At 39.8% G+C, this 22,989-nt stretch overlaps 1 protein-coding gene across 1 annotated transcript in view; it reads right to left on the bottom strand.

The window, feature by feature from the left end:
• Positions 1–22,989, bottom strand: part of MBP (myelin basic protein) — a 110,429-nt gene that overhangs the window by 33,543 nt on the left and 53,897 nt on the right. Inside the window, exon 3 of the mRNA XM_030966163.1 lies at positions 20,651–20,741. Coding sequence (XP_030822023.1) covers positions 20,651–20,741 — 91 coding nt within the window. The remainder of the gene's footprint in view (positions 1–20,650; positions 20,742–22,989) is intronic.

The raw sequence follows: 22,989 nt of genomic DNA, 5'->3' as shown, positions 1-22,989 counted from the left end.
AAGTGCTCCACAGACAGAAAAATAGCTGTGTTAATATCATCTCTGAAAACAAAAAAGTAGTTTATTTCCCAGATAAGTGCTGTAAGAGCACTTCTGCAGCCATAGATTATGACTGGCAAAATGAGAAGTCTTTCATATTCACAGTCTGTGGTTTCCCAGAAAGTTACCTAGCATCTCTTTGGAATAAGTAAATAATGCAATCTGTTTATAAAGCCCTTGCACCTTGGTTCAGTTCTCAATTTAGGATGCAGTTCATTGTAGAGAATCAAGGGCTTTGCTTATCTTGAGAAAACAGGATAACCAGGACAGTCAGACAAAGGGGTGCCACAGACTGTAGAAGTCAAATGTTCTGGAAGTAGCAGGAAAATTGCCATATACTTCCAGATTTGTGTTCATGGCCTGCTATGATTTTTTTTCTCCCCACTGAAAGACTGAAGTACTGGAATCAAGGATAAAAAAAAATGCAAAGGAAAAAAGAATTGAATTCCATCTATAGTAACAGTGAAGAATAGCTGGAAGAACACATGGCTCGAGGATACACTTCCAGGTCCCAAGTGCACCAGAAGGCTCTGCAGCCTCTTCCCACTCACTCATCTGGGAATTCCCTGTTCAGTGTCAGCTCCAACCCAGGTCCAGCCTGCCAGGACCCAGCTCGGATGAGACAAAGGGCTCTGAGGATCCTCACGGGTGGCTGGGCTGGAGCTTCGGCTGTGGCTCATGGCCAGGTCAGACCTGCTGCCCGTGCCCAGCCTTGTGTCTGCCCATGGTGGCACCTGCCAGGGCCCTGCCAGCCCTGGCTGCTCCTGCTGCCCTGAGGTGCCTGAGCCTGCCTGCCTCACTGCCACCCTGCTCCCAGCTCAGCCCCACGCTGGCCAGGCCACTCCTGCTGCTCCCAGCACGAGAGCATCAAGCTGTGAAAAGCAAACTCACGTAATTTTGAGCTCTCATTTATTATCTTTGCTTATTGCAAGGGGGATTCAGCCTCAAAAGTATCCCTCTGAGGTATACCTCAAAGGTATTTCCCTCTTAGCAGCAAAAAAAGCCCACTGTGGACAGTACTGCCTGAGAAACAAGTGGAAAAAAAAAAATCAAATGCATACAGATTAACAGACCAAGATAAATTTCATAGAAGTAAGAAAATAAGTAGTTGGTAATCAGGACAAAAACTTGCAGAAGTCTCCAGCTCTGACTGCTTGCCTTTCAGAAAGTATCATAAAGAGGCATTTACTGAAACAAATCCCCTTTTTCCCACCCAGATCTCCTGACAATTCTTTCTGTGACAATAAATAAGACAGGTCTATCACTCACCCCATTTTGGATTTTCCAGTTTTCTATTCTGGCAAGGGAAATATTTCTCATGTACCTGAAAGGAATAAAATTAAGGCCCATATTCTTTGCAGGTGGCTGATACAACTTCGGTGAAATCAGCAATTGCCAAATTATCCTAAACTTCTACTGATGGCACAAGCAGCATGTTGCAATCCATATTAAAAAAAGAGAAAAAATATAGAGGATAACTTGATAAGGAGCTATACCATGACATTATCTGAGCATCTATTCTTTTTCATACAAGTCTCATTTATCATTTGATACAGTTTGACTAGAAGATTGCAAGTTGAAGTCGTGCTGCTGCTTACATCTTTCTCTCATTGCCAGGTCTGTCACACAGAGTAAAAGGTGTCAGGCTTTCTGAATACAGTAACAGTCAACTTACAGAGCAGTTCATTACTTAATTACTGCACACTTTGTATGGTCCTCAGAAGCTGCATGGGGCTAGCTAAATTGCAACCATCATCATCACAACTAACCAGCAGACAAAACTGCATCATCTGCAGCCATTATTCTTCTGCTTGCACTGCAGTATAGATTTGCTACTTTTTAAAGATTATTTTCACTGGTATTCAAGTCAGTAGGAGACACTTGCACTTATGTGAGTGGCAGGGCACCCAGCCCAGTTCACAGGAACTTTAGCATAATTTAGCTGATGTAATTAGCAGAAGCTGGTTTACCTGGTGACAGACCAAAGGCGATTCCCTTAATAAATATAAACCCTTAACAAATGAATAAATGTCAGCAAAAGGCAAGGGTGGGTGTACTGCAACGCAGAGGCACCTCATCCCTGGGGTGTGCACCAGGCTACTTGCTGACAGTGACGTTTCCCATGTGACCAGATACAGTTTCTCCAGCAACATCTACACAAACAGGAGCATTAATAACTTGGAGGTAACAGCAGCATTAAGCCTGCAGAAGGGCTTGCTAACTAGATCAAATATGCTTTAAATGGTAGCCAGAAAAGGAATGGATATGAAAATGAAATACATTTAAAAGGGTCAGTGATTCTATGAATAGAAATTTATTCAGAGACTGTCTTTTCTTGTTCTGCAATGCAAAACAGATCAAACAAGGCTGTGCTTCTGAAAAACACAACATTCGATGAATACCATGGCACTTGAATGCTGACTGGAGAGATGCCAGTGATATCAGAGAAGCAATGTCTTTTTCTCCTCTACTGAAACACTCTTTGCCCTACACAATAGCTAAAAAGTCTTTAAAAAATGGCTGAGAGGAAGTCTTTTACCTCTGACTAAGCATACGTATCGGGGACTATGTGCTTCATCCCCCTTGCAGGAATTACACATTATCATGATTCAGAACTAAGCTGATCAATCCCTGGGAAACATCCATTGTTTTGCCAAAGCATTCCTGCATCTATTTTACACAAATTCAAAATTTATGTAAAACAAAATCTCTGAAGAACTAAGCAGCAGCCTTAGCCATACTCCAAATGGCCTGACAAAAAGTCTGTTCTTTTTTGTGTGTTCATACCAGACATATTCTTGTGATATAGCTGTGCCCATGTTATGTGTCAGGATGTGAATTCTGACATCCTCAGTCACCCAGCCTGCTCATGAACGTTTGGGTTTTGGTTTTTTTTTTACATGGGAACATAGATACAAAGGTGTGGAAGGGGAAAGTAAAGGGACTGTAAGCATGTGAATACAGGAAAAACCAGGACCTAGCTCTTGGAGAGATGGAAAATGTTGCTGGGGTCCTGCAATTTAGAGGGCTTCCTTGAATCTTGTTATGCCTCAACTTTAAAAGAAGGGAGAAACAATTGTTTATTTTAAAAGATGCACATGTAAAAATAAATCACTCACTGAGAAAGAATGCCGAAGTAAAGAAATAAAAATCTTTAGATTCCAGGATCAGTTATGTGCTTGATCAGCCAAATTTTCAATCCCACTTAGGATGTGAACACTCTAGTACTGTATATGTACAAAACAAACCAACAAGCCAAATAATAAAAGCTTTCAACCCATGACCATGGCCAGTGTGACACACATGCCATGACCTTCAGATCAAGATCCAGGTGAGGAAGAAGGAAACATCCTAATCCCCTACCAGCAGAAGTGTACTCACCATAATGCACATTTCTCTTGCTTCCCTTGTCTTGCTGTCCCATGAAGATGTCACAAATCAAGTGTCAATTCCTCTTCTTTCAGCATACAATGAAATGTGCTCACCCAGAGCAATTTAAAAATGAAGGATCTCCAGAAGTGAAATTAAGTGTTTTCATTGTGTAGTTACTGCCCCAAAATGCCTCCCTTTTTGAAGAAAGCTTTTGCATCAAATTGCTTTTTTGGGCAAACATGGACAAGTTACTAGGAAGACAAATTCAGGCTTGTCACTGGTATGACCAGGTTGCTTTGGCAGTACACTCTATTGGAAATCAAAAGCAAACAAGCCAAATGTGCAGCCACTCTACCTTGGAATTGGGCTTCGTTTGAAGTGGGGTGGAGAGAGGAGGTGGAAATAAAGCAGTGGCTCAAATTCTGCTTTTGGACTATTTACTTCAAATTTGACAAACCAATCCAAACAGATAAGGATGAGCTCAAAAAGAATTAAGAAGTAGAAGCAAAAATCAAATTAGTGCTTAGCCAAGTGGAACTGGATGTTACAGACGGCTGCTCTTTAAGAATATGTGTCAATTTATTGATCTTGCTTGGCTGCCCCCACTGTGTTCTTACAAAACACATACAGCTAGGGGCATGACTGCCAGACAAACTGGAAAGGTTTAGTGGTGTCAATATTTTACCTGCCAGGTTAAAGCTCATATGCAGTCTGGCATCAAGTATTTTGACCTTCAACTCTTCCAAATAAACCCCCAAACCATGTCCAAATTTCCAAATGCCAGAAGTTGTTTTACATCTCAGAGTTCTCAGAGCATGGTATTGACAGTGTTCATTACTAACATTTGCGCTGACCAGATTTTTCTACTCCTTCTCTCCCATTTCCAGTTTTTCTTTTGAGACTGAGCTGTAAATGGGAAAATACTTCGGGATATTCTGCAGAACTCACCACTGTGCTTAACGTTCTTCATTACTTACCACACACTCAGGTTGTGATCTTTTTTGATAATTTTTCCAGAGTATTTAAAATTCCCTTCAGGTATTTCAGAAAATCTACCCACACCATGCAAATTGCCTGCTCAAGAATTTTATGTCGCTTTTTGTTTTCTACCAGTTTCACCCTCTTAACAGAGAGTGTAACATGCTGCCAATATATCATGCACATTCACCTGGCTTTTTGGTTTTGGTAGGTTGGTTTTTAAATCTGAAGCAAGATACTAATCCACAGTACTTAAAATAATTCGCAGAAAGGAAAATAGTTCAGCAGTAGATTTAGACATGCAAAATACTTCTCTCCAATAAACAAAATCTCAGTGGGACCCTGAGAAACCCGGCCGTGCTAAATACCCTCTGCAAGATAAAATAAAACCAGCACAGCTTCCCAACCTTCCCATTCTTGCTTGGGATCACAGTTATCAGCAATTTGTTGCCATCTAAATAACCACTTGCTTTTGGACTCATTAGCATATGTTTTCTGCTCCACCAGGAGAAAATAAGAGTGTGAAGGGAGATATGCATGTGTCTTCTACTCAGCAGGAATATCAAATTGTGTGTCAAATTTATACATTCCCATTTCCAGCCTCTGACCCCCCAACAATGCAAAATCCAACAAACTGTGTGTGCTTCCTGATTATAAGCAGCTCACAGCCAACCACCACAGCCTATTCCCCTGGGATAGGCTGAAAGCAGAAAGAAGAGCTAGTGAGACTCTAGACACGGTAATTGGTCATATCTGAATCTAGGGCTAAGGCTTAAATTCATTCCCTTTCCTAAAATGTATAGACAAACCTGAAGTTATAGATAAATAGTACAAATACAAAAGTAAAAATATGTTTCTTATGCTGGCAGCATTAAACTAATTAGCAGGAGAAAAGGGGAAAAAGAAACCCAACAACAAATCAGTAGAACTCTATAATGAGAATATAAATATTACATTGAGGCTTATTTCTGTAGGTGAGAATTAGCAATTTTGCTGAAGAGCATATGTTTTTTCCCCTGAGATTTTATTAAGGCATGGGCACTGCACCAGCAAAACATGTAAGCTCCAGATCTTAATTTTAAGTTAATGCAATTTATGATCTACAACTTTCATTCTTCTTCATCTAGAAGGAAAAGGTTAGGTGATATGACAAGCCCAGAGAACACAGAATATATTTGTATTTGTATTAATTCAGCTGCTGACTGCGCAACACTTGTCTGTCATACAAATACTTCTTTGCACACACACATGCACAACGTAAGAAAGGCTCAGTTTTGTACTAGCTTTTCAAATTCAAAGAAAAGACAAGACATCCTGTTGTGGAATATGTCTCAGTCTTGACTAGAATTTGTCATTACAGCAGCATGGCCCCAGCAGCCCCAAGCAATGCTATTATCCCAGGTCACCTCATCAGTATTCATTTGTGCAAGGCTGGAACATTCACTGGTATGTGGCTTGCAGTGTCCCACATTCAACATTTAAAAATCAAAATAGGAAACATCTAAATTACTTCAAATTGACTTTCAGCATATGGACCTTTTTCCTTTCCTGATGATCAGGGATGAGAGAAAAGAGATAGATGGGCTAATATTGTTTAGAATGTTTGTGGGTACAACCAGGTTAATCATCAAGAAGCTCACCAGGAGAACTTCGTGTGTTTGTTGCTAGAGAAGATGCTAGAAAGCAGCAGAAGTAGTGAGCCCTGGCAGTAAAGGACGACCATGAAGAGGAAAAGAGGATAAGGAAGAAAAGGAAGGAGCCAGCCAGATAGAAGAATGCAAAGGCAGCTAAAGAAGGTCTGGCAGAAGCCAATGGATCAGCAGGTGAGAAGAAAATATGGTGAGAAAAACACAGGGGAAAAAGCCTGGAGGTAAGCAAAAGCAGAGAACAGCAGTAAAACAGTGTAGTCACACAGAAGGAATCAGTCACAGTAAAAAGGATTGACCACTGGGCCAGAGAAATTACCTAGGGCATAAGAAAAGCACAGTCCATGGTACAGGTTCTGTTTGCAACAGGAGGATCTGTAAACTGATTTAAGAAAAACCAGGAATACCAGACAAGTGACTGGGGAAGGGTAGGGGGGAGGTATTAAAAAAAAAACCAACCAACCAGGCAGGTTAAACACAAAAAATCTCAAACATTTATTTTTGCAGCACCCTATTCCACTAAAACCAGGGATCTGGCAACAGATCAGGCTGCATTTCTCAACTGCCAAACCAGTTCAGTTTGAGATAGTAACAACAAGGTAACATAAACTCTGACTTTCCTCCTTGGAAAGAAATCATAGCAACCAGTGACCCTATTGTGCTTTGTTGTTGCATAATTGTTAAAGAAATGCTTTCCGATGCCCTGTGAGAGGGGGTACTATCTCGAAAGCTCAAAGGGATTGTTCATTTGATCACTAAGCACAGTGTTATTCCAGCCACTCATGCATGCAGAGAATGCCTCTATTCTTATGTTCCCCTGAGAGTTGAGGTCATCTGAGATATGTTGGCTATCACATATAAAGGCCGAGGTAGAACTGCTGGCAGGACGTTTTAAGTTAAGTATTTTCACAGACCTGGAATTTCTCTTCTGCCTTTTCGGACGAACTCAGCGATCAACAGGCTAATTTAAAAGGTGTTAGGATACAAGCTACACTTCAGTTAAGAGTTCCAGCCTTGGGACCCTGTCTGCTGAATGGTGAAGCAGTTTTAAAAATGACAAAACAGATACAGATGTGTTTCTAACCCCGGATCCATCTGTCTCTCCCCAAAGCCTTAGGCAGAAACCTAAAAGTGCATTTGATCCGACATTCTCATCACAACTAGATACTAACATGGGAGAAAAAAACCAAAAAACCAACCAAGCAAAAAAAAAAAAAAAAAAACCACCAAAAAAAAAAAAAAAAAAAAGCTGAAAAAATTCAAAACCCAAACCAAACAAAAAAAAAAAAAAAAAAAAAAAAAAAACAAACAAACAAACAAACAAACAAAAAAAAACCACAAAAAAACCCACAAAAAAAACCCCAAATCCCCAAACAAACCTCCCAAAAAACTACACTCCAAAACACAAGGAAAATCCCTACACTCAATACCCAAACACTAGGCTAAGAAACTTCACACAAAGATAATGTAATTAGGAAAGAATAAGGTTATTCCATTCTGTCCTCTTCTACAATCTCCCATACAAGATTTATTTCTTACCTCTTAAATTTTGTTTTATAATATTCCATTCAAGTCACATCCTTGTGATGCACTTCAGTGATTCTTGAATTGTTTTGTTGAAACCATTAAGTTGTTTACCGGTAATCTCAAAAATGAGATGCTCAGCCTCTTATCCACAGATGTGTTAATGTAAAAAAAACCCAAACAACAAAACAAACCACCTCTAATTCATGCCACATTAGCACAAGCTGCATATAGGCAAGAACTCCAACTGGGACTACAGAAATCTACAGAAAATTATACACTTTCCAACTTACACACTCCAGAGCAACAAAGAAATTGCCTTTGCATCTCCACTGTGTGCACATTACTGTTCTCTGAATTAACACACAAACCAGCCTAGGAATTAAACAGATGAATGCATAGAGCACAAAAGGACATAAATATGCTTTATCAAATTCCTCCCCTAATCCAAGTTGAAATTTTATCTTCTCCCCTTTGGAAGACACAGTTTAGTAGCATGGTTACTTATTTTTGTGTATAAATAATATCCTTAAAATAAATGCACTATTGCAACCACAACATTTTAAGAAGATTTGAAATGTGATAAAATCCTACACAATGCAAATTAACTGCAATTTTCAGAAAGACATGACCTCATTAGCAATTCTACAAAGAAGAAATGTTAGGATATTTCACTCAGATGAAAATGTCACTATTTGCATAGATTTTTAATTTAATATTATAGATTAAAAAATTACAACTCACCAACATTCTGAGATCATCCACATCCCTTTTCATTCTCTAATTAAAATAGCAAATAAAACAACTAAATAAAAAATACCAGAAGTACCAAGTATTTATATACTCCCTCAATGAAAATGAATCTGCTAAATTAAAGGGTTATATTTTTATTTAAATCGGGATATTTGAATTATGAATCTTGCCTTTAAAAAATACATGTCTTTATATTACAGTGTTGCATCACAATTATATCAACACAAGCAAACTAATAGAGATGGAGGAGAAAATGCTCTAAATTCCAAATAGCTCCCTATGTCAAACTATCTTATATTCTGACTTCTCCCACAATTCATTCCTGATAAGGAACATGATTATAATACTCTGAAAACAGACAGGGAGTTCACTAGAAAAGCCAGGGATTTGGACATGCCAGCAGTGGTCAGGTGTCACAATGTCTAGCCAAAGCAGTAGGTGATTTTAAATAACATGCTGATTTCAAGACATTCACTTCTGTTTTCTTGAGGGGCCAGCTCCACTGCTTCCTTTTTCTTATTTTCTTTTTTAATGGAATCTTGATGTTCATTTGCAAGAACATTTAAGTCCCAGAAATCTTCTAATAGGTACCTTTAGACAGAGCTTAAAAGGGTCTTTTTACTTGAGAACTAAGAAAATACAGAAAATCGTATTTTCACTGCAGGGGACATTTTTAATCAGCACATACATGAAAAAAAATAACCCATGGCTGGAAATGTGTAACTCAGAAACTAGAAAGACATTTGTCCCTCCTCATAATTATTCAAAATCGAACAACAAATTACAAGTCAATATAAGAAGATTGTTGGGCTGAAGAGAGGAACGGTTTAAACGCTTGCCTTCAGGGAGCAGTCACTAGCAGAGCTGTGCTGCCACAGGTGTGGCACTGCAGCTGTAACCCTGCCAAGAGCAGCAGCAGCAGCACTCAGAGAGGCTGCTGGTGAAATGCACATCCGCAGAGAATAACTGTGCTCTTGAGATTCTGCTGCTGAGTTCACCCAAACGGAAAAGGTTTTATCAGGAAACTACAGTTAGTCTAGAGCAATTTCTGCAAAATCTAAAGCAATTTGGTCCTTGTCTTACAGTCAAGAGCAAAATATTGCTTGGTGTAAAAGCAGTCTGACTGGCAGGGAAATGCCTGCCCTCAGAAATGGGAATCAGTAGTAACAGGTGCAGAGCAACCTTGTGATGGTCTAATGTTTATAGATCAATAGGCTCAGTGAGGTCCAGTCCTCGACTGGGTGCTCCTGCAGCATGAATAGTGACTGAAGCAATGCTGGGAGTGAGTCTGCATTTGGATTATGGTACTTTAGTAAGGTAGGAAAAAAAAAACAACCCTGTGCACCATGAAAATAATGAGAGCAACTGAAAAGGAAAAAGAAAAATCCCAAGCATGAATGCATTTAGAAGTCTTGACTCCTGGGCTTCTCACTTTCAGAAAATTCCTCAATTTAATCTCACTAATCACTCCAGCCCACATAATGAAAACAGGCCACTAAATACAAATTACTACAATCAGGTGAGCACTGATTTTAAAATAGATACCAGATTTATTGTTGGTGGCATATGGAAACAGAAGTCACATCTCTCTGCTGGAGCCTAGGGGAATTTATCACAGAAGGAAAAGTGACAAACAGTTATCTTGCCCAACCTTCTCATTTTCGCTTTAAGCCCAGATCCACCAAAATATCTTGGTCAAAATCTGGATAGTATTTTGAAGTGTTAATGCATGTTCCCAATTCTACTGAAATCTAGTGAAGTTCCTCTATTAATTTTCACTTATTATTGTCCCTCATAGGCTGTGCAGCTCATAATGATGTTGGCCAGCCACTGATCCCTCAAAGCAAAGCTGGAAAAATTTGGTGGAAGAGGGAAGCTCTCATTTTTCAGGGGTTTTAACATTTTTGGTTTTGAGTTTTATTTCAAGCATGAATTTGAAACAAATTTGCCTTCAGATCTTCATATGGGAATTATATATTCTGAAATAGAGCAGTAAAATTATTGCAAGAAATTTTGGCAAATAAATCAAAATAAATGAAATGTCAGAATTTTTATTTAATGCTGAATAAAAATGCAGAATTTTTATTTAATAATAATAGGGCACTCAGATTTGTTGTATAATTGGTATCCACACATCTACTCCCTATTTTGTAATAGATTTGCTATTTTGACAAATGCAGAAGGAATGAAGATACTACAGCAAAAACATTTGAAGACCAAACAGAGGGTCTTGTGGCCACTTTAATGATGGCCAGGTTATAAACAAGACTGCACATGATACACAAAACAAATGATAGCCTGAAAGTAAGCAAAAGAGAACAGAATAACACTACTGCCTCTCCTGCCATAACCTTACCTTAAAAAAATGGCATACTTGCACATTTCAGACCTGATGAAAAGGTGAAGCAAAAAGCGGCAAAAATGTATCAGGTCTATACCTACTCCTGCCCAAAAAGGCTTTCCAAAAAATTCAATTCGCTCACGGCAATGAATGTCAAAACTGCAATTAAAACTTGGCCTATCCATTTCAGAATAAAATTATCTGCTACTCCTGTTTGACTTAGGGCTGCAAGACATCAGGAGACCAGAAAATAGAAATATTGCCTGCCTGAAGCTGCCCCAGTGGCATGCTCAATGCCTGATGTGAAAGACAGCTACCCCAAACCTGCTGGCTGAGCTGATGACCTCAGGCACCACAGATCAGCATCTTCCCTGGCAGGAACTCAGGCATAACCATAACCTTGGTAGGAACTCAGGCACAACCACTGCATGGCTCTGTTAAAATCAGCAGAGCTGCTGTGCTGAAGAAGCAGGAGGTCCCATCAAGGTAAACAGAGTCACCACATCCTTATAAACATTCAGGGAAGCAGGCTTATTTCAAAGAAATAAATATTGTCAAATGTCAAGTATTCATTTTAGAAGCATCACTATTTTCATTTTGTCTCCACTGAGTCCAATGAAATTAAGTCTCTTCATTGTAACATAACATAGTGGCTTAGTTAAGTGTTCCAAAACCTATCACTTTTGTTTCAGAGCCCATTCTTTCACTTTTCCACGGTAAAGGTTAAAAGAAAATTCTATTACAGATATTTCTGAACAGAAATGAGAACTCCTTTGAATTTCTTTTATCCGTAGACTGTTCCTATTGAAGTCACTTGAAATAAACATATTTAGATGTATTTTTTTGCAGTCCATGCAGGTGTTTAAACTACTAAGTTTAGTCTTTAGAATGCTCATTTTTACTGCAGTCCTCCTGCAGCAGATTAATATGATGCACAGCAGAAATTTTAAGATGCTACAGCAAGAACCACCAAAAAAGGAAAAAAAATCACAAAGGATGACAGCTACCAGAAATCACTCAAACTAATTTAAAGTTTCGGTTTTGATGGAAATATTTGCATCCAGTATAAAAATGGTTCCTTCTAATGAAGTGGGACTATTAAAAGGACTAGAGAAGGCCAAGCTTTTCACTGGCAACAGGGAAGGGAAGCATAGGGAAGACTCTAGAGAGGGACCCTGCTCTGAACAGCCCTGGAAATAAAGAGCAGCATTATCATGGCTGTTCTCTGCTCCCTGCAAGGCTTGTGAGCGACTGCAGTCTTGTCGCCACCAGGATGTTTCTGTACAAGTACCAGGGTGTGCACACCAGTAAATACTGGCCCTTTTCACTTCTATTTTCCTCATCAAAAATGGATTATCTCAGAGGTGAATTTCTGCTCTGTTCCTCCTTGTCAGCACTTAAAGGGCCACTGTCCCACCCCTAAAACTGAGCTATTGCACAAGCGCTGCCAAGCCATGTGTTTTGAAGGAGTTAAGCCAAAGCACAGTCAGCCTCCTCCAACAAATGCGTAGCAGAAAGTCACAGTTTCAAGTATGGATTGGATTTCCTGCCTGACACGGTACTGGAGCCTGGAGTTGCACAGAGCTCCAGGGTACAGCCATGGGAGTGCCAAGGGGAAACTGACAGATGCCAAGTCCTGCACATTTTCATTCACTCATTTGAATCCTGTGTATTCCTTCTTGCTCTCACTCCCCACCACCATCAGATTAATTTTCAGTCCTGTGGACACAGTTGCAAATGCCATACATGAGGCTGAAGCACAATTCAGATTAATCCAGCATAGGAATAAAAATATGTTGTCAGGGTCACCACCAAAACAGCTTGCATGGGGTGTTCACAATTGCTGTCATTCTCTACTTTCATAATCCTTTCACAGCAGGCTTTTTGCTGCTTTTTGGCTCTCCTTCCAGGGCTATACCATCACACACCCAAGCTGATACTTTCACAGAACTGGTGCTGGACAAGAGGATACAGCTACAGGGCTCTCTCCCTGCCCCTCCACATACTCCTTGGGCATCAACATGAACATAATATCCTCAGGTTGTTCCACACTCCAGACCAACTCTTTAATGTTGGAAGGACAAGTCAATGGATTTTTTATTTTTAAGCCCAATTCACTATCTTTATAGTTTTGGCAAAGCCAGTAGAGGTAATTACAGTATCATGAGTGAACATTACTTACGGGGGGTGTGAGCAGGAAGTATCATTAAGAAATACAACCCAGAATTTCTTAGGCCCATTGGATCCTGGCAAGGAATTGGAACTTCACCCATTTAACAGCACACTGGATGGGAAGCATCAACATAGCACAGAGCTACAGTATTTCTGAGGGCAAGATGTTTACCTCTGTATCCCCCTTTTTCCCCTGGTTTCTTTCTTCTGCATTCAGAGAATAAAAAATCTGTGTTTGGATATGTCTTTCATGATGTGTACTATGGGCAGCCTCATGGGGGTCAGACACACAACCAGAGGTAATTATGAGGTCCAGATCATCAACAAAATGCTTCTAACCAGGGTAACCGACTACTTAAATTCTGAGAAGAATCCACTATTTCAGTAAAATTTTTGGACATTATTCTGACTCAAATCACCTATTAAGGATTTTATCTAGAAATTACATAATGAAATTCCATAGTTTGTATTGTGCAGGAAGCCCAAGTTGATGGCTTTTTTATTATTTATTTTTTTAAAGACACAGAAGTGTTATCAATCTTAGCTGCTGTTTTCATATTCTCCTAATGTATGGTACAAAACCTCCTCCTATTTCTCTTCTAGCCACTGCATTAAAAAGTGAGTCATGTTGTAATTAAAGTTTAATGACAACATCTGTTTCAGCTAACCCGACAGAAGAGCGGTTGGCCCACAGAGAACTATTCTGCTTCTTCTTTCACTCAAAACAGAACTGAGTGGTTATTCAGCCTCAAAAAAATTGGAAATGGGACAACAACATTTCAACTCCTTTCCCCAAAATAAGGATCTTTCAGAAGCACTTTTAATTCATTTACAGATAAAATCCTGCCTTAACCCAACTGGATGGTACATAAGAATCAGTGACAGAGAACACTAAGGACTTCTGTGCACACAGAATACTCTCTTGGGCTGCAGCCTGCTAACAAGACAAAGATGACAAAATCCACTGGGAAAGGAGTAATTTGTTTCATGGCTAGCCCATTAGCCAAAAGCCTGGTATCACCACCCAGCAGCATGTGACATTAGACCACCCTTGGAGATCCTCACTTTTACATTTGGATACAATGCTTGGTCTGGATAACAATAGGATGGTAAATGCCTATTGTGCTTCCCCCCATCCTGCATACAGAATTACTTCACTCTTACTGAATAAACAAGAGGAAAAGAAATCACCAGCTCCTGTACACTGTATAGCAGTCATTAAAATAATGAATAAGTCATTTATTGTTAATGTGCTGATTAATCACAGCAAGCACAGCCCACCACTGCTAAAAATACAGCAGGCATCACTGCCTCAGCTCCACGCCTATGGTAATGACCCAAGTCACAAATCCAGTCCCTATGACATCAGAAAAACCCAGACCCCTGTTATGTATGTTGCTTGCATGTGGTACACACAAGAAAAAAAAGAAAAATCGTACCAAATCAGAGCTGTTAAAAAATGCCCTAAAGTGCTTGTGCACTAATTTTGCAGTGCAATTTAACATCAATGGCATACTAAAAGTAATCTTAAAGATTTAAATGATGCTACTGTAAAACACTACATTAATTAATTAATGGCATATTAATTAATTAGATGTCCAAGAGCTACTGTTACTGTTTAAAGCATCAGATTGCTGCCAGGAAATAATGTTTGAATGCTACTTTTAAGTAAAGAAAAAACATAAAGATGAACCATAACCAAACCAACCACAGAACTAATATAGAAGTTGCAAATATCTATATTTTATAAAAATTTGTTGCTTCAAATTTTAAAGTAACAAAAAATCCCAACAGCTGGCCAGCTGCTGCCTCTGGACTCCTACAGGTCTCTTCCCACCACAGCACTTCTCTCAGTTTCACTTGTCCATATGTAAAAACTACACACAGTTTGCAGAAACCACTTTACGATATGTAAGATACACAAGATTCAGCCCTTTCCCTAAAAAAAAGATCTGCAGGTAAGCATGAAATACCATGCCAAAAAAAGGAAAGCTGTGAGCTGTACCTCTGAGACCCAACAACTTGTACAAAAATAGCAAACGGGTTTTTTATTAAAATGTAAATATTATTAAAATGTAAATTCTTTCCACCTCAGAAAGCTAATCCAGGGTTGCTGTTGTAATTTTGATAAACCAGTGGTCTCTGGAGAAAGGCAGACAGACCAAGTCTTGCAAGAAACTGGGAAAAGGAAAGAAGGTTAAGGAAAGTGGAAATAAATGGATAGCGGGAAAACCAGAACCATTACTTAGCTTATAATGAAAACCGACAGGACGCTAAATTCTCCCATTTGCCTCTCAGGCAAGAGGAAATAACTGTAACACGGTAATAACACCTATTTTAGAACCATTTGCTGTCACACCAGATTGATTTTTTTTGTGTAAGCTTGCCATTATTTTGCATTAAAGTCATAGCTCATGTTCCACAATTGATTGTGTTTACAATGAAAAAAGCTTCCCAGTAAGGTCACTGAACTGCAATAACCCTCAGCTTTTAGCCAGCTCCTGACAGGACTGCATCACCTCCTGATAAAGGCCTTGTGCCTTCCAGCTCCTCCCTTCACATTCTGCCCCCTCCCTTTCTTAAGCAAGAATAAAAAAGCAAAAACGGGTACAGGAAAAGAGTGACATCCATACAGACGTAACATACAATAATTTACATTCCCTTTGCTTTGTCAGTATATTCTGTAAGACCTGAATACAAATTCTCTCATTTTACAAGACACACTTTATAAACCATCAATAGATCCTTAGCTGAGAAAAAAACCCAAACAACAACAACAAACCCACCAAAAAAACCCCACCCAACCAGAAAACCCAAATTGGCATTCAATACACAGCTTCAAAAAATTCCTATGTTTGGATGCAGTGGGACCATGGGGAGGAAGACCCACAGTGAGAGTGACTGCGTCTGTCAAACCACTACAGATGAAGTCTCATGGAGAGAGAAATCCTTCAACCTGCGTGGGTTTACACAAGTCCCCACAGGACATTCTGCGTGGGACACAGCAGCAGGCATCAGCATAAGCAAGAATCAGGGTGAGTCAGGGTCACCGTGGAATTGTGCTGAATGTACATTTTCTTGCTGTATCTCTCAGCTCTGCACACAAAAAAGATACCTCAGGACATACCCAATTCTGTAATTTGAAACAGCAGAATGGCAGATGGTGCTGAAAAAGCTCTACAATAGGATCTCTCCTTTTAGAAGGAAAAAAAAGTGTTCCTTTTGCCTCTTTTTAGTCAAAAAATGCAAAGAACAAACAAACAAACCGAAAACCAACCAAACAAAAAACCCCCACCAACAACAAATAACCAAAGCACAAAACCCCATTACCAAACCCAAACAACAACAAAAACCCAACACCTCACAGTACAGCTCCAGGCACACAGCATGGATCCCGGAAAGCTCTAAGCCAGAAGAAAAATGGCCACATCCAGATACAATTTCAGACCTGATCTACCAGATAAAAAAGGAAACCTTTGGGTTTGAAAAGATAAAGTCTTACTCTGTCTTCCCAAGTCAGATGTTTTTTACCATGAGGGTGGTAAAACACTGGAGCAGGTTACCCACAGATGCGGTGGATGCCCCATCCCTAGGAACAGTCAAGGTGACATTGGACAGGGTTCTGAGCAACCCAATTTAATTCAAAGTGCCCTAGCCCATGGCAAGGGGTTAGGACTAGATGGCCTTCAAAGGTCCCTTCTGACTCAAAATATTCTATGATTCTATCACAAAAAGTTAGCACACTTTGACATTCACTGTCATCAGAAAGGGGAATACACAATATGCAACAATTCTCTCTACAAAAAAATCTTGCTTGTAATTATATGCTAATTCAACCCTACAGAAAAAAAATATATGTAAGTAAAAATCTGCATTTGTAATTTTCCAGGTTAATGTAATAGGGGTTGCACCAAAGAAAGGAAGCTCCAGTCCTTCCAGTGGTCAGAATGACAGGCAGTTTTCCCCCCTGCTCCAGTCTGACCATTGTAGGGTAGCACTGGATCTAATAAACTTCTGAAAATACACTCTGTAAGTAAGGTTAAGTGTCCCCTCCTGACCCATTTCTTTAAATGCATAGCACCACAGCCAGCAAATTTCTTCTCTTCCTTGGACTGAGTTGTGATTCAAAATCCTTTTCTGACTACATACTAGTAGCAACAGAGACCATGTTGACTACGTGCAAGTTCAACAGAAGTTTGCAGTGAGCAAGACGTTCTAGCTCCACATCACAGATGCATATTCAGTATATATCAGACAACAGAACTCTGTTGGGTGCCACAAGAAAATCCTTTCAAAGGGCAAACAAAACTAACTCTTGTCAATTCAGAATTGCATAGTTGCAAATGCCATCACTGTGATGTCTTTTCTCTCCCAAATACCCTTACCCTTCTGCTCCATTTCTCCATCCTCCTGTATAAAAAGTTCATTGCCTTTGAGATTTAGTTCTGTGAAATGTAAGACACACCTGACTTGTTTGTTTCATAAAGCAGCTGGTACAATGTGGCTTCATTGTTGGCAAGGTCATTTCATCTATATCCCAGTCTAAAAAGAAATATTAAAGAGAAATGCAAAAAAGCCTTCTGGAATGGTAATTCCCAAATTTAACCCATACAAAGAACAACAGGAAAACTAAGGCATTTATGTGTGTTCACAGGTGTCCCTTTACAGTAGTGGATGAAACCTTGCTTGAATCTACAAAGAATGCTACCAGGTCTAGCAGACTTGAAAGAGAGCCCTACACTTGGTTCCTTACCACTGTGATATTTTCAATCAATAATTAATGTGTTTGCTTCCAAAACTGGACCCAGCTGATTAGGACTGCAGAAACCACATTTACTCTGAAAGGAAGTATTTTCAACAAAACCCTATTCAAATAGTACAGTTCATCAGGTATAGTCTGTATAACAATCCTTAGCAACTACATCTATTCCACGCTGTCCACAGCAGAGAAAGTTCCCCTGTCCTGAAAAGTCATTATTGTCACCTGGTCCATGCCACCGCTAACCCTGGGGAGTGATGAAACAAGCGCAAATCAAGAGATTTCTGCCTCCTTTGCTGAAGAGCCTTGGAGTTGGCAGTCCAGGCGCCCTTGGAGCTGGCAGCTGCTGCCACCGGGTGGCTTCAGTGACAAGGGACAGCCAGGGGTGCCGCGGGACACGGCTCCTCCAGCGCCCGCTGCGCTGCCCCACACCAGGGCAGAGAAGGCTCCCAAGGGGGACTGCCCTCCTCAAAGGGGGCTCAGGGCTCCTCTGCTGCCCATGCCAACCCTTCTGCAGGGGGTGGCATTGCCCAGAGAAAGCGAGGGAAAGGATCTCTGCAGAAAATAAAAAAGTTACAAGAAGATAGTGATGTCCGTGAAAAGGGAAGGCTGAGCTGCACCCGCTCAAAGAGACTGGAGGCTGTTAAAAATTCTTCAGAAGAGGGATTCTAGTCAAAGCTGGAGCTATAAATTAGCCAACTATTGGTGCATACTTGATGCTTGGTATAATTAGCATCACTGGGGGAAAAGAAAGAAATGAGGGATAGCTTGAAATAGATCAAGGCAGAGGGAGAATAACTGAGCAGGCTCTGTAATCATTTAAGTCACAGAACAACAAATAACTCACCTAGGGAAAACTGCTTCAAGCTTATTCTTTATCCCTATAAGATGTAAGAGTATTTTAAGAAATTGTCCAGAACTCCAGAGAAAGGCATATACAGCAGTCATTCTCAAGACAATATGAAACCTGTATTTATCAAAATATTCTCCCTGATTCTTACCACAGTGGTTTCATTTGCACCTTCAGTCCACTTTGATTTACTCAATTGACCAGGGTAAGAGAAGATTACAGAGTCCATTTGCACCATATTTCCTCTTTTTTACCCCCGTTTTGACCTAATCTTAAAATCAAAAAAGCCTCAGACTGTCATTTGCAAAGTAGTAGGAAGGTTGATATAAGATACTGTAATCTGACTGGTTTTGGAGTTGGAAAGAAATTTTCCTCCTTGTTATGTCGAGTTCTCAAAGGCTGATAAGTGTCTTATGTTAGATAACCAGCTCAGTTCACAGATTTGGAACATGGAAATATTCAGCAGTTTGTTAGCAAATCATTAGCTTTAAACACCACATAGAACACTGCATATTGACTTTCTTCAATTAGTTAAAGAATATGTTGATCCAGGGTATGGATCACTGGACGGCGAGTTTAAACCTACCAACAATGAACTTCATGCTTCATTCCCGTCTTTAAACACACAGTTCCCACATGGACCACAGGCTTAAATAACTGCTGGGTTAGGCCACTGGTACACAGGAGTAGTGATCCAAATATACAGAAGGTTTAAATGCCTGAGATTTTGCTGGTAGAAAGAGGCAGATGGAGATCTCCTTGCTTTGCTGTCTCCACCCTTCTCACAGAAAGAAAACAAGAGATCTGCACTGAGAAAGGACACAGTTTGAGATGCACATTACACCATGCCATGGGGCTTTACAACCAGTATTACTGGATCTACTGCAAATAACTGGCAGAGCAAATGGCCAAGAAATGAGGTAATAGCCTCAGCACCCACTTAATAAAGTTGAAAGCTAGTTCTAAAGTCCACTTGTGGATTCATCAGCCACTGGCACTATATGATCAGTGTTGGAAATATTTGTACCAGGAATTCAGGTTCATGCGCCAATCACGCTGTATTATCTCACTGAAAAAAGATGGTTAAATGGTTTCCATTATTAGTAAGAAAGACTAATCATTAGTTCTTCATGCTCCATTCCTTTTGTACCTTGAAAGAAAAAAATCCTTACTGTATTCAAAAATATTTCAGTCATCCAAAAGTTTTCAAGCTAATCAGCCTTAGTAACATCCACATGATCAGCCTTGCCTCAACCTCTCCTGCAATAATGTTAGACTACTGCTTCTTCATTGGAGTTCTATTAGCATAAAATCAACCTTAAGTTGTAACAATAGGGTTTCCCTTATCGGGAAAAGGTTCTTCACACAGTGAGTGTTTGGGCACTGGAACAGGCTCTGAAGGGAAGTGCTCACAGCACCAAGACTGACAGAGTTCAAGAAGTGTCTGGACAATAATCTTAGGCACATGCTGTGATTTTTGGGGTGCTCTGGGCAGGTCCAGGAGCTGGACTCAATGATCCTGATGGGTTCCTTCCAACTCAGCATATTCTATGATTTCCTGTCTCTTTTCCAAAACTCAATACAGAGGAAAAGGTCAAACGTGGCTTTCAGATCAAATAATAAAAATATCAGCAAGACCTATATGGAGAGCAGAGAAAGGATTCACACAAAAAACACCGAGAGAAGCTCATTTAAAATTGAGGCCTCCAAGAATTCTCAAAGGTCATCCAGCCTATCCTTCCGGCACAAGATGATTACATCAGTTTAGACAGTTACTTGTCTAACCTGTTTTTCAAGGCCTGCAGTGATGAATCTGCACACTTTCCAGATGATGTATCACAATGCTTTAGTATTTGTTTCTGTATTTCCCTTCCTGACATTTGATCACATCTTTCTTTCTGCAGTTTTAAGAATTCATTGCTTATCCTCTCCATTATGGATGGAGAAAAGTTTATCTTCCCTTACTGCATAAACTTTTCATTTTGTTGAACACTTGGATTCAATCTTTCTTCTCCTCAGAGATGATTCGTTTCAGACTGCTGATCCCTCTTTGTTTTCTACTTGGTCCTTTCCTCCATCTCTCCAGGTCTTTGTGGGAGTGTACAGCCTGCTCTCAAATACTGTACACCAACATTAAGTAGATCACCACATCTTTGTGGGAATTCCCTTTTTGCTAACACTTCAAATAACATTTTCAACTTTTTGCAGTAACTCACCAAATACTTCATTGTCCTCTGATGACTGCTGTGTTAGTCTGGCTGCTTTTGGGCTCTCCTTAGCTGCTTCCTCCACCTTGGTTTCAGCATTCTGTAAAACAAACATTTACTGAGATTAGTCTTTCTTTTACAGCTCTCAAATAGAAACACACTTTAAATTTCGTAACTGCATTCTTAATGGGTACATGTGGTTTTGTTATCTTTGCTACACATATGTGGTTTTGCAAAATATTTAGGAAAAATGCTCTCAGAAAAATCATGATTTTCTTTTGAGTCTGTTTTAATCTGAGTCAGTTGGAGAGAAAAGACATTTAAACAAGAGAGATATCTTAAACCATAACAGTTTTCTAAGTTTCCACCTTTCCTCCACATATTTAGTTTTATTTCTATTGACATATTCCATGTTGACTTAATGAACCAAGAGATCAGAAGATAGTACACAAATATTTCTCCTTATACAGGAAAGGCAAGTGAGCTAGAGCTTCAAGTCATTAACCAATTCCTGTACTTGACCATTTAAAGCATAAGGACTTACCTATTTCTGAAAGAAATTTGCCAGTTAGCTACCTGGTATAATTAGGGATAAATCAACAGCTTTGGCACTTAACTTGCCAGAAGTTAAAACATTTAATTCCCTAGCTAGAAAAGTCTGAGGAAAACATAAGCTGTGAAACACTGAGTTTTAAATATTTATATTTCTACTAAAGAAAAAATAACTCATGTTTTAAAAATGTTTTACTTTAGTACTCAAGAGAAACATACACACAAGCTTACAGCAATGCAGACAGTAAACTGCACAAGCAGTCAGCTTTTGAAAGATGGATATGAAATGACTGATACAATATTAAATATTACTGTAAAGAGTTGACTAAGAGTTGAGGAAAGAATAAAAGAGAAATGTTTTATGTCTATGCATTTTGAAGGATACATATTGCTCTATTCAAGTACATGCTCATTTGGAAGACTTTGTGTGATGTTTTGAGAAATACAATTTTTAAACTCTGACATATATTTGAAAAGGCTGCTATACAAGGTGTTCATGAAAAATTACCATCTCTGCTCTCAGAAACATAGCACACTTTCAAATTCTCTTATTTCCCATTATTAATAACAATAAGGAAGGTGTCAGAAAATAGGCAGATTAAGTCTGTTAATCTCCCTATAGAACAGAGGAGTGCAAACTTAAGGCATATAAACTCAAAAGATGTTGAAGCAAGACAGCAAGAATTTTCAGAAAGAAATGAAAGATGGACCTAGCAAGCCTACTGTTGTCACATGGCAGCTGACAAGAATTGGGAAAAGCAGAGGCAGAGAAACTGCCTCAGAGGAACAGTGCAGGTCCTTCCTGAAGCAGGAAGGGTGTGTAAAAGTGGAAGGATTCTGCACTCCCTCAAGGCACCAAGGGACCTGACTGTGTCCCATGCAGAAAACCCATCCATCAGCTTGGTACCTCTCAGAGCTGGGGAGGGAAGTCAGTTTTAGCAGATGCTCACCTCAGTCTGGCTTAACTAGTGTCCCTTGGGAACATGGAGGGACCCAGTCAGAAATCAGTAGTGGCTATACTGGGAGACAACTTGCTTTGGGTAAACAACTTCATGATCAGCACAATTAACTTAAGTCCTGTCCCCAGAGACATAATCTGTTAGTTGTGCAGGGACACAGTTTGCAATGCTGTCCACTCGGACAAGGGATGTGGGCTAAGGTCTGTGCTGGCTGACAGGACCACCTGCATTTAGAGGCCACTGATTCTGTAAGCTGCATATTGGACTCAGGTTCTCCATCCTATTTTAGTTGCTCTATAGCGAACAGCAAATCAACTACATCTTTGTTGTACAGAGAGATGGAGAACAGCAGTCAACTCTGAAGAGGACATCTGCTACAGCAGGGTAAGTCAATCCCAGAGGCAAAGAAAAACACTGAAAACTGTGTCATCATGGATGAGACAAAATTAGTACATTTAGATGATCAAAAGTTCAGGGCTTTCCCAAATGAAGGGGACAGCTGAACTCCTGATCACAGCTATTGCTCTAGGCTTGGTAAAAATGGTGCTTGTTAGCTCCATCTTTAATTGTATTTTATCATATTTAGTGTGTATGGTAAAGCTGGTGGTACAGGAGGGGAGGCATTGCTGCTCTTTATGCTCTTGTTCCTCTTGAGAAACAGCTGAGAGTGTGTAACCTGCTGCAAGGCATCAAGAGCAGCAGCAGCAGCAGCAAAACACTATCCAGCAGACACTCAGCTGTGTCTGGGAAATGTGTTGTCACTCCAAGCTCTTACTGGGGAGATGTTTGCATCCCTTACTTTGAAAACAGGGTCTTGGCAGTCTCAGGGAAGTTAGA

This window comes from Camarhynchus parvulus, chromosome 2 (assembly GCF_901933205.1).
Source record: "Camarhynchus parvulus chromosome 2, STF_HiC, whole genome shotgun sequence".
NCBI lineage: Eukaryota > Metazoa > Chordata > Aves > Passeriformes > Thraupidae > Camarhynchus > Camarhynchus parvulus.
The sequence above is the reverse complement of the archived record's forward strand: the minus strand, read 5'-3'. Positions and strand labels throughout refer to the sequence as shown.